The 11,957-nt window shown below is 53.6% G+C and overlaps 6 protein-coding genes across 6 annotated transcripts; 1 reads left to right on the top strand and 5 right to left on the bottom strand.

Moving 5' to 3' along the window:
- Positions 1 to 631: 631 nt before the first annotated feature.
- SCP_1603400 (hypothetical protein) lies at positions 632 to 925 on the bottom strand (the record flags this gene model as incomplete). The annotated part of the gene is made up of 1 exon (XM_027764788.1): positions 632 to 925. One exon carries the CDS (start codon positions 923 to 925, stop codon positions 632 to 634), a length of 294 nt encoding a protein of 97 aa, XP_027620589.1.
- A 2,730-nt stretch (positions 926 to 3,655) lies between these two features.
- On the bottom strand, positions 3,656 to 4,255 carry SCP_1603390 (hypothetical protein; the record flags this gene model as incomplete). Its single annotated transcript, XM_027764787.1, has 1 exon — positions 3,656 to 4,255. The coding sequence occupies one exon, from the start codon at positions 4,253 to 4,255 to the stop codon at positions 3,656 to 3,658; it is 600 nt and encodes a 199-aa protein (XP_027620588.1).
- A 3,302-nt stretch (positions 4,256 to 7,557) lies between these two features.
- SCP_1603380 (hypothetical protein) lies at positions 7,558 to 8,398 on the top strand (the record flags this gene model as incomplete). Its single annotated transcript, XM_027764786.1, has 3 exons — positions 7,558 to 7,648; positions 7,704 to 7,911; positions 7,966 to 8,398. The coding sequence occupies 3 exons, from the start codon at positions 7,558 to 7,560 to the stop codon at positions 8,396 to 8,398; spliced, it is 732 nt and encodes a 243-aa protein (XP_027620587.1).
- A 689-nt stretch (positions 8,399 to 9,087) lies between these two features.
- SCP_1603370 (hypothetical protein) lies at positions 9,088 to 9,493 on the bottom strand (the record flags this gene model as incomplete). The annotated part of the gene is made up of 2 exons (XM_027764785.1): positions 9,088 to 9,219; positions 9,278 to 9,493. The coding sequence occupies 2 exons, from the start codon at positions 9,491 to 9,493 to the stop codon at positions 9,088 to 9,090; spliced, it is 348 nt and encodes a 115-aa protein (XP_027620586.1).
- Positions 9,494 to 9,655: 162 nt separating this feature from the next.
- SCP_1603360 (hypothetical protein) lies at positions 9,656 to 10,063 on the bottom strand (the record flags this gene model as incomplete). The annotated part of the gene is made up of 1 exon (XM_027764784.1): positions 9,656 to 10,063. One exon carries the CDS (start codon positions 10,061 to 10,063, stop codon positions 9,656 to 9,658), a length of 408 nt encoding a protein of 135 aa, XP_027620585.1.
- A 958-nt stretch (positions 10,064 to 11,021) lies between these two features.
- SCP_1603350 (hypothetical protein) lies at positions 11,022 to 11,807 on the bottom strand (the record flags this gene model as incomplete). The annotated part of the gene is made up of 1 exon (XM_027764783.1): positions 11,022 to 11,807. One exon carries the CDS (start codon positions 11,805 to 11,807, stop codon positions 11,022 to 11,024), a length of 786 nt encoding a protein of 261 aa, XP_027620584.1.
- Between the last annotated feature and the right edge of the window lie 150 nt (positions 11,808 to 11,957).

The raw sequence follows: 11,957 nt of genomic DNA, 5'->3' as shown, positions 1-11,957 counted from the left end.
CATGTTGAATAAGTCATAAAGATAGGGGAAAGGCATAGGAAAGAAAAGAGAAAAGTGGGGGGCGTCAGCTTCTTCTACCAGGGGCGCAACCCGATTCTGTTCCCCTGGTGCACGCGTGTCGTTAGGTGTTGGAGTGTGTAGAGGGGGAACGATACTTCGCCGTGTAGCTAGTACCGTGAGGGAGCTTCGTAGTGGCTCGCCTATGTGTCGTCGCCCTCATCGTTGTCGGCAGGGTCGTCTTCGCGGTGTCGCCGGTGTCCCCGCATGTTGTCGGAGTTGTTGTCCTGTATGTGTTCCTCCTCATCCTCCCATCTGGCGAGCTTCGCCTCTGCTCACTTCTTGCCTGTCTTCGTCAAGGCCCTACTCTCCTTTAGGAAGTGTCCGAGCGCATCGATCCCAGCTGGCGTGCCGAGGATGGTAGGGATGTCGATGGTTTTGCTTGCCTCGCGTAGTATATGTCGGGAGCTGTCGTATCTCGGGCAAGCTGGTAGTATATGCTTGCGTGACTGAATAGTACACCACATGGGCAGTCAACCGGTTCAGACGGTACAAAATGCTAGTAATACTCGCCAAGGAAAGCATGTCCTGTGCGGCATTGCACAAGTCTTCCAAGAAAAAACCCCTCGAGAGTTCAATAAACGGCTTGCGTGCGTGAGTCTGCGGGGGTAAACGGTCCACGCTTGCGAAAGGACCAGTCGGTGCGTTTCCACTTGGCGGTCCATTTTTCGAAGGCCTTTTCGTTTGCGCGGCGAAGGGCGTGAGCGTGTGTGACCTTAGTTGGGCCCCCAGGGATCTCAGTCGCCTGTTTGGTGAGTTTGCCAGTAAGTTCATTACCTATGATGCCCTTGTGGCCGGGGGTCCATGCGATGTCTACTGTGTTCTCTGGGTTAGCATTGAGGAATGCTGTGTCGAAATGGTACAGCATACTCAATGGCTCTATCTCACCCAATGGAAAACTGCCATTCCTCGATCTTGCCAGAGCAGTTTTGGACCGGGGGAAAGCTTCGTTACATGTAGAGAACGTGTGTGAGCCAAACGTATCTCAGTTGCGTGGGAGATGAAGTGAATAACGCAACGGATGGAGAGCAAACACGCTCGCCAAACAGAGCGACGTTCCGAGTACACGTCCCGAGTACAAACTTCCCGGTAGATCGGACAGAGCATGGGTAAGTAAACAAAGAATGATGGGATCGCGACACGTCTCAAGAATGCGGGCAGTCAGTACTGTGATCCATCCAATCAATTTCAATAAGAAAAGAAAAGGATGCAGGCGGACCTGGAAGGTGCACGGGTCGCTCTTACAGTCATCACACTTGACGGTGTCACCCCTGAGTTTGATAAAGTCACCGATCGTGGGAGTGTGAGGGGACATTTGAGCAAGAGGTGTTCGATATCGCGTTTGGGATCAAAGAACTCGAAGTGGACGTCACGAGGCTCTATTGAGGCTGCTGCTTGAAGGACGATTAGGGCGAGTAGCAAGAGGGTATGCACGATTGCTGGCCTCGTCGCTCGATAAGTCGGCGTTGCAAGCTGATCAAAGCTTAAAACACGCTGAATTGGGCTTAAAAGTCAGTCATTGCAAATGGGCGATGCTCATTTTCACAACCCACTAGATTCGAGCGCCCACTGGCCGTACTTCATTTGACGACCTCGGGCAGGATCGGCACCTCGCAGGATCGGCACCTCAGTCGTCTTTGGATATGATTACAACGCTCCGCGAACCCATGCGGGTGCCGTGGTCAGCGATGACGCGCGCCATCGATTGGGCACGTTCTACAGGCGTACCAAGGGTGCTTGGATGTTCCAAGGCGGACATTTTGATTCTTCCTGGGGCGACAGGAGCTGTGGGGTGGGAGTCAGATTGCCATTCCAGAATTCGAGATCTGCAACGGAACAAAGCTCGCGCTCGATGATAGAAAATAGATACCCACATACTGAGCGCCTCTGCAATCCCAAAAACCAGCCCGCTCACGACATGCGACAATGCAGTGGAATTCGTTCATATTCCCGCTCGACACTGGCGAAGGCGCAGAGCGTCGCCGGGGATGATGACGCGCAAGGCAAACCCAGCGCTTCTGCAACAATTAATATTTCGGGCGACTCGCCAGAAGAGTACCGATAGAGCATAAGAAAATCTACAGCCGCCTTCTCGGCTGTGACAATTTATAAACATGGGCAGAGCGACCGCGCACCTATGGAAGAGTGTATGGTTTTTTCTGGCATTTCTCAGCCAACCTGTGCCTTTAGCGATGGTATCAAATCCGAGACCCGAGCTCGCGTAACGCGGAGCAAAAGCACCTAAACGAGAACGGCGCCATTGGCGAAGCAGTGAAAGCAAACAGAAGACGAGGAGGAGGTACGCGCGCGGTCGCCCAGCCAAACATCGCAAGTGCCAAGAATGCACTCCCTGGAACGGCAACTGCCGGCCGCGATTCGCGTGGAGTGAGTGATCGGATCTGGTAATCTAGATACAGTAGGGTTAATCTACAAAGGTACAAGTAATCCGTCGGTGAAAGGATTATAATTATGAAGATCTACGCAGTCTATTTGTTCTCAATCGCGCGCGCGCATGATTATCTTCATTTCACGAAGTTTTCTACAAATGCACCCCTCTGCTTCACTTCTTTCTTACGAACGTTTCGACCCTCCAATGGTAAAGCTGGGACAGGTCTCCCCTCAATCTAAAAACGCGTTAGCTAGCACCGGCGAGCTCTGGAGAAAACTCACATTCGCAGATGATCCGGGCGTAGTTGCGAAGAGTGCGGCTGCACTATGTCAGAAACCCGAAGCCCTTCTGGACACTGAGAAACATTACCTTGTGCCAGGTAAAAGCGCGCCCGGGAATCGTGCTAGGCGGACTGAATTTATGAACGGAGCCCTTTGTGGCTTTTACCTTAAAGCTCATACTCTGAAAGGCCTGCGCGATCATTAGGCTGAATGCAACACAAAATGCACTCAAAAGCAACATACTTCCACCAGTTCACGCCATCCGACGGATCCTTGCACTTGGAATATACTCCTGACAGTCTGCAAGATGAATTCAGAGCACACCGAGTCAATAGACCTTCAACTTACTTTATAATGTCGGCCGCGAAGGGCGATCGTCCCATTCATGGTCGATATATCCGCAGACGAGAGAGAAGAAACTAGAACGAAGAATCGAGCAGCAGGTGAAAGGGGACAGGCAGAGGATAGGGAACAACTGGCGCTGGACGCCTGGTGAGCGTAGATGGCGAGAGTCAAAGTCGGGGGAGCGAGAAGTCCCAGATCAGCGATCTGCGGTACACTTACACAGGGACAACTTTCCCAGTGTCACATAGCAGAGGGAGCCTTCGTGGTACGTTCGACCAAGTGAACTCACTAGATTATTTTTGCCCATCGACCAGTTAATACCGAGGCTCCGCATCATATAGCCATTAACATTATGTCATTCCTACAGGGATGTAAAAGAGCCTGTCACGTTTTGGTCAGATCTCTGTAAGTTCCTATTGAAGGTTTAAAAACTCGCCGTGTAAGGCTGCGTAGCTTTGGAGATAATACACTAGGGCGGTAAACACAAGGTACATTATTCCCGGCGCGAGGGCTGATTGTAGTTCCTCGACCTATCATTCAGACAGGCGAGACCACTGGTCGGTATATCAGGAGTCTGCGTTCTTCAGAACTGTTGTTGACTATGGTAACAGCAGCCACAATTCCTGGCTGGTAAGTGTTCCGCCATGGCAGCCGCCAGCGTGGTCTGGTCCCTAAGACCAAGCTGGGACTTGACGTGGCGTTTGATTGATTCTCTGAAGAGCTTCTCTTCCTCCTTCGTCGCAGGCTGAACAGTAGGATCGTGGCCACGCTGTGATTGCGAGGCGTGGGCGTACCGCCACAGGAATTCACAGATAGGCTGCGCATCATGATGCAGGTCGACCGATTCTGAGACGATCATTCCAGCACGGTCCCAGCGGATAAGCCGGGCGCGCGATCCAGACAGTGCAACAGAGAAGTAGAAGCTGCGATGCTGACGAGCGCACGCAATGTTCATCCCCAGCCCTCGTTCGGCCCGATTTCGAGTTCGTTCATCGTAGATATTCAGAATGAAATCGTGAGCAGAGCGATCATCGCCTTGAGCTGGATCTGTGAAGGCGTCCAGACCAGGATGCTGCTGGACGTCAATATACAGGTCGGCGCAAGAAATAGAGCTCACGACTGTCGATTTTGGGTTCATCGAGCCAATATCTTCTTCGGAGAGGCAGGAAACATGGGGATTCATTGAACCTATCTCTCCGCGATTCACATCGAACGAGGTTGTGTCTATGAAGACAAATCCAGGACATCTTGGCCGCGACTTCGTGGCGCCTCTTCCAACACCATTGAGGGCAATAATCTGTACAAATTTAATATTTGTGATAGACAGAAAAATCTAAATACCGCACTAATGGTTCAATAATCTGCTGCCTGTGCTCAGCTTCTGCCGGCAGATCTTTGAATGCTTGCACAGCAGGGGGCATCGCGGACATATCAGGCTTCGGCAGGAATTCCAGAAACTTGTCAACAGGCATTACACCAATTATATAAAGGATTGGGAACAGTTTGCAAATTCACGATATCGCAGCTCACCTCGGTGACAGTACTAATGTTCTATGCCTCATCCATTCTGCACGGGTCGGATGTCCTCCCGCAGGAGAGCAGTGTGTCGTCGTTCACTCAGTGTTCTCGACGAACGCCTCGCGCGCAGCCTCGAGGAAACGTACCTCGCACCGCTTACGTGCAGCGCTGACGACGTTGGCGAGCCCTCACCCTCGCCACATGCCATCGCACATCTCCGCTTAATTGCGACCACGCCGTCCTTGTGCAGGTTCTTGATCTGGCCCGCGAAGCAAGCAGATCCATCGGACAGCTTGTGCTTGTACACTGCCTGGTGGCGACGCTAGCTACTTTCCCAGAGACTTCTACTGCGGGCAGTCGCTTTCATATAGTCGCTGGCGTGGGCGCATACCCGGCAAACCCACTGCACGACATGGGCGCAATACAGTCAGTAGTGACCCGTGGCAAGATGTTGCTCTATCAGCGAGGCGCCATACCTGGTATTGCTCGGTCAGTGATGCGACGTACCCCAAGAAACACGACGTATGTCGACATACTGATAACGACAGACGACGGCAGCACTAGCAGCACTAGCAGCACTAGCTCAAGACGGCGTCGGACAGCAAGCTTGGGCAAACCTTGGTGAGTTCGCGCGCGAGCAATACAAACGAGGATTAGTACTGTACAGGATCTCATTAAGGATGGGATCAATGACAAACCTAAAGCTCTGCCCACATACAGTCAACTATGGAGGCCCATCACTGCCTGCCGCTGTCGTTCTGACAGTACGCGCACTGAAATTTGAGGGATGCCCTGACGGAACAGCATCGAGTTGCCAATCGTAAGGGGCCGAGACCTGGAGAACCTCTCTCGCAGCCAGACATGAGAACTCTGCCAAACCCTTTGTTGCGTCTCATGCGCCCACTCGTAGAGTTTACACACGCACAGCAACTCGGACGTCTGAACAAAAGTCGTGGGGCGACAACCAGGCGGTGGGACTCAGAGTAAAGCCCTTACATCGTGCGGATATCCGAGCTTCACTATGGCTTTCATCCGTACGCAACATACGCTAAAAAGACCTCTTGGCGAGGCCTGCCTCCTGCGAGAGGTGGCAACTCTACCAACTCCAGATAACCACGACGAATAGACAATCCGACGTGCTCCGCCTGCCAAGACGTTGGACGCGAGCGTACGGTCTAGCTGCGCGTCCGACTCGGTGTCATGGTATGCATACAGCCCTCCGGCAAGCTGTATGCGCGCGTCAAATGACGAAGAGAGAAATGCGAAGACCATCTCACCCACCTTCCGACTCACTTTCTGGAGGGCTGTCTAGCACAGAGGGATATGTCGAATTCCAAATGCTCATCGTTGCCAAATATGCACAACAGTCCAGCTCCTGCCAGAGAGGAGACGGCTGCGATACGGGGCTCACAGACATGCCGAGATCTACCCACACGTGAAGACCAGTAGTACGTCTTCCCCCCGTCGTCTCTGGCAGACGCTTTGACCCCCGACGCAACTCCAGCGTTGACCCCGCCCTCGACATCTCCCGCCAAGCGGCAGTGTCGTGGGGGCAATACGACGGCGGGAGGCGAAATTGACACGGGAGAGTACCGTGGCGGCGGGAGGTCATTGATCATCGGTGTAACAGTTTGCAGGAGGAAAAAAGGAACTCACGAGAGAAAAATCAAACTTGGAAAGTCGATGATGCGGAAAGCGGCATTCATTTTCAGTTTCTGCGCCCTAGAGAACCAGTATCCGGCTAGGCTTGTCGCCCTCACGGCTGAAAAGACAGACAACGAAAACAGCACACCCAACCGACGATTGCTTTACCTGCGCCGACGTGTCAACTCGAGGATGACATGTCTAAGCACACGCCTGGCAACACCGCGGTCTCAGGGACCATAGCTACGCAGCTACGCACTGCTTTACCTGCGCCGACGTATGGCCCAGGTGGTCCACACGCCTCAGCACACGCCTGGCAGTCGTGCTGTCATCGTAGGTTGCAGGAGGTCGGACACTTTCGGACACGGTTGGACAAGGTCGGACATGGCCCGACACTGCAGTGGGCACGTGCAGATCATGGCGGTCACACGATCAGACGCGATCGCGTGCTGCGCGTTCACATCATGTGACCTCGCACAGGTGTTCGACGTTACTGCGTATATTGAACTGTGTGGTGCGTAAGCATATCATCGGGTAGTATGACAGAGCGTCGAGAGTCCCAAGGTGAGAACTGGTCGAGTAAACTATTTAAGACGACGAAATAGAATCGAGTTCGGTACAAAGTCGTCGGGTGAGGCCGACGGATGAAGTATTGGGGAGCCCACAGACACGGCGGCAAGCATGGGCGATCGCGACGGATGCCCCGACCGGGCACGCATGAAGGCCCTCATTCAGCACATCCCACATGCCTATATTACAGCTCCATTATGCTGTGTGTGAGCTCGAACATGCACCCTCGCTTCTTCAAGCCTCCCATACCTATAGGCGACCCTCGAAATCGCTTCCACCTCTCAGGAGGAAGTAGCTTGTCCCACGAAATCCATGCGATGATTTTTAATGGTGTGAACGGCCGATGGTGGCTCCCTTTTGGGGTGTGCTCCCCGTGTCTCAGGCGTTGACGCTGCAAAGCAGGGCGAACGACAGCGCCTGCCGCATATGGGCGCGCACGTGGAGGCGCGACGCGTCAATAAAACGCGTCAACAAAGGCAACGCGTCAACAAAACGCGCCAACCGAAGGGACGCGTCAACAGCGCAAAACAAGCCCTTTGGGCGCCCGAGCTTGCTTTAAATTCACCTGCCTTCGCCTGCCTCCTCCCAATGCTCCCACTTTTTTCCCACCGCTGCGATTCTCTGCGCTGGTCTTAGAGTGTTCTTGGAGTGCTCTTGTCGCTCGGTACGCGCCTCTCCTCTCAGGAAAAGCGCTATCCAGTGGGTTCGAAGGAGACCCATATCGCCCGCTGGGTGGCGCTTTTCCTACCTCTCATGCCTACGGAGTCCTCGCGGACGGCAGGCAGCACGAGCTCGAAGGAGACCTCTATCGCTCGCGCTGCCTGTCGCCTGCTGTCTCGCAGCTGTTGGCCCTTGCCTCTCGCTTGATTAGTATGCGGGGCTTATACCTTGTTGTGCAGGCTCTTGTATGGGCGCTGCAACTTTCACGGTGAGCCTGCTGGCTCCTCGGCTTTTCCTCCCCACCGACACTGTTGTGAAGCCCGGTTTGGGCTATCGTGGGAAAGCGTCCATGGGAGAGCGATTGGAGGCGGTCTGGAGGGTGGAAGAGGGCAGGGCTGAAGACCCGGGCCGCGCCAAACCTGTAGGTGCTTTGCAGGGCCCCCACAGGTGAGCCGCCTTCGCTTTTCCATTTCAACGCAGCTTTGCCAACCTTGGTTGTAGCCCGAGCGACAGCTCGAAGGTGAAATCCCTTCCGCGGGATATATCCAACACGACCCCAGCCCTGCGCGACCACGCAGATGCAGAAGCCGCCCTCGATGCCTCTGCCGGAGGTGTGGGCCCGCGCCACACTGCTCGCCGTCGAAACTATGTTGAGAGAGGGCGGTGGCTCGCGGGGTCAGCCGTGCCAACAAGAAGAAAGAAAGTGCCACACACGTGCAGAGCACAACCTCCCTGGCTCATCGGAAAATGCCCGGAGGTTACATCGGCAGCCGTGTCAAATCAGAGCCCCCGCTCCGGCGAGAAATCATCGGGCGTGCTAAGGGGTAAGTGGCCATCCCAGCGCATTTTAGCACGCGATGCAGTGCTCGGGACGATGCCGTCGGAGTCACTACATCCCCTTTGCTGTGATCAACGCCAGACACGGATACCCTGAGGCACAGGGGTTGAAGCAGAGTGTCTACTCTGCCCGGGCAGACTGATCAACCCTGGCGCGACGTATTGTGCAGAGCATGTCTACGAATGATCGTGTGTGGTGCGACGCTCAAGCGCGCGTCGCTGCAGGACGGCGCAGCGATCAATGTCAACGGCATGAACGCATCTGTGCCTACCCGGCTGTGGTAAGGAAGCATTGGTCGCCGCCTCCGCATTCAAAGTTCTTGGGGCGTCTCTCCGCCAGCATGATGTCGATGTCTCTGACGATCGTGGGCGGTAGGCGCGATCCTGACGATCATGTTCTTGCGCACGGCGGGCATCATAGGCCGCACGCATGAGAATAGCGGCCAAAGACAAAGCAGGCAAACCGCCCCTTACCCAATGCCGCACCATTGATCTTGTCTGCGGGACTTTATTGATCCCTTTGTAGGCCTTCATCGCCTGTGACGATCTCTCCAGTACGTGCACCGTCTTGAATTCAAGCCGAATGCCAGGTATTGGCCCATGGATCAAAGCAATAATGAGGGCTCGCACGAGTGCAGGGTACTCAGTTAAAAAGATCCTCGCTGTAGCGACCATTGTAAGCAAGCCATACAAATGGCCGACAAAGCAGTTCAGATAGAGCAAACAGTTGTAGGCTATACGGATGTAATTTAGCATGAGTTGCATCTAGAGGCCATCTTACTGCTTCTATCTCCTCTTCTTCGCAGCCTTTGCCCCTCTGTACGCTGGTACAGGAACCGGGCGCCGCTTAGCAGGAATGAGTGACATCGCCTCCGCAGGAGGTGGAGGGGCTTCGAACGCGGTGTATTCAGGGCCTGTCTGAAAGAGAAATTGAAGCTCCAGCCAGCACAGGCCAAAGAGGGGCGGCAGGACACACCTGCAATTCCGACTCACTGAACTCGGCGTCATAATGGTTCCACATAGAGCGCAAGTCCTTGTACGGCTCCCAGTCATCTTGATGATGCCCTGCGTCCAGTCCCCACTGGTAGTATCCTGCTCTGCCTGCTGCTTGTGATATCTCAAACATTCGTCCTTCAAGAAGCTCCAGTGCCTCTTGATCAACATCTTTGGCTTCGTGTGGACCATGGGCCATTGCTACTTGGTATGCCCATGCTTGTGACAGAATGAAAGCAGTCTGATCAGCAGCAGATCCAATGCTGCGAAATTCCGGAACCTGGGTGAAGTGGTCGCGCTTTCGGGAAGCTATTACCAGCGTGATTGCATGTGCGAGAGGGAAACAACCAATCCACAGATGCTACTGTTTTCGGGCACCAGGGACCTTGAGATAGAACCAGTTGTTAATGCGAGCTTGTTCTACGATGTCAAGATCCCCCGTATGCGGTACCATGCCGGAACGCACAGCGGGATGCTGTCGAAATCTGGAGTCCACTTCCGACGTCTTAGTCGGCTTGCCCAGAGATTTGTTGCCGGGTGATTGAACGCTCTTTGCGCCATCGGAGCCAGCATCTGAACGGAGGTACTGCAGCACAGGGACACTAGTGGAATCAACTTCTTCAGGACTGTTGAGAAGCGCAGAAAGAACGTGGATGTGCGGAGTCAATATCCGGTCAATTTCCTCCGTGAATGGGTACGAATCAGGCTCTGCAAGAACGTCTTCTTCTGTAGGAATCTGTGATGCATGCCTCCACTTTCCAAGCTGCATACGTACCGGCATTGGTACTATAGTCAGTGTCATATCATCTCCGGTCTCTTATTGATCACTCACCCTGATCTTGCGCCGCCTTTCTCGGTCATCCCACAGGTCATCCACTAGCTCTGCCTCCGGAACATATCTATGGCGATCTGGTGATGGCTGTGCAAACACACAGTGTCGCCACCAAACCACCCTCCAAGTTCTCCCAGCTGTCGAGGAACCCTCCGGCTGAATTAAGCGCACGGGATACCAGTATTCACCATGGCGAGCAAGTGCACCTTTGCCCGCTCTGTTTGTGTCCGCAAGTTCATCAGTAACAGAGTTAGTATCGAGGCAGGTACACGGACTTTAGCCGTTGAGCAGGCGGCGGAGGCTGTGGCCGGTCCTTTGCTCATCGTGTTTGGGCTGTACGCCTGTGGGCACGTGTCAAAATTCCATCAGCATGTTACTTATGACCATGCTGTTAGACATACGCTGGTTTAGAAGGCTGTCTGAGATGCGGGAAGCAATCTTCCAAAGTGCACGAATCACACTCAAAGCACTGCCCTCCCTTCAAATCACTGGCACGCCCATCTCGTTGGCATGCAATATGTGACCATTGGTCGCAGATATCACACTGTACTGTCTTCTGGCCATCTGCTAGCAAATTACCATCTCCTACGGCTCCACATCGACAATGAAAGGGGTATACTGAGACTGGCCTCTCTGTCGAACTATGTGGCGTCAGTGATGAGCGCGTTCCTGGGGCAATATCTGGAACCACAGCGGCATGTACAGAGATGAGATTATGGTCAGCAACAGTTTTAGATACTACGCACTGTCCGGGGTGTCGTTGTTAATTGCCGCAAGTGAAGCTTGATATTCCATCGGCACTGGAGTGTGCACTGGCACCGCGTTGGGCGCGTCAGCATCTGCTATAAAAGGTGTTCTACGACGCTTGTGTGACTTGTGGGTGATATTGCTACCCTCATGAGTTACTGGTTTGAGAATGTGGGTCGCTCTTATTGTGCAGCCCAATAATGAAATTTATTGCTAACACACCGTTGCTATTGTTATCGGCCTCATAGTCAATGGCATGGGGTCCCCGGAGACAACAGCAGTCTTCATCCGCAATGAGATGTACACCAGGCTGCTGCAACGTTGGAGTTACAATTTGACCAGGAAACTCGCCTGTAACTTCAGCATGATGTACGGGGAAATCGCCATGACTCAGAGAATTATGCGAAGAGTGAATGGATCCTCTCCAATCTGGAATAGTTGGGGTTGGTGAGATAGCTGCAGGGGGGGACTGACCCTCCGCATCATCTCTATAGAGGAAGTTGTAACCCATGGCTGTACAAATACTCAGCTGCTCCAATTTACCCCAAATATACACCATCTTCTCACCAGTATGCCCGTCGCCCAGTTCCTTCAGGACTTGAACACCGTTATCCAGTCCATGCCAGGACGGAAACTTCGTCAGTGCACAGGCCCCAAGCTGGCTACCTGAAGGTTTCTTCGAAGATCGTGCAGAAGACAAACGAGAAAGGTAAGATGCACCTTCATGCTGAGCTTGAGAAGAGCGGTCAGTTGGAACAACTTGATGAAGAAGCTCGCCGAGTCCTTCCCATGACGGAAAAACACCCCTTGAAGGGAAGATGAAGCCGTCCCGGTCGGATGCATTCCCTGCCGGTGAGAGTGCGTCTTTACCATTGTTTGTCTCGGCGTTCTTCGAATTGAGATCGCTATCGCTCCTCAATGGCCTAGTTTCCATTTTCACGAGGCTATCAGGCGGAAAGCTCGTTAGACATACGCCGAAGAGGACAGAGAACCAGATGCACCCTTGCAAATTTGCAGGCTGACCGGAATTGCTGGCTGTAGGAGAATCGAGAGTAGAACTCTGGGCTTGAGGCCCACGTGTTTC

Source organism: Sparassis crispa (assembly GCF_003851025.1).
Source record: "Sparassis crispa DNA, contig_000015F, whole genome shotgun sequence".
In the NCBI taxonomy this organism is placed as follows: domain Eukaryota; kingdom Fungi; phylum Basidiomycota; class Agaricomycetes; order Polyporales; family Sparassidaceae; genus Sparassis; species Sparassis crispa.
Note: the sequence above shows the minus strand (reverse complement) of the source record. Positions and strands in the feature narration are given on the sequence as shown.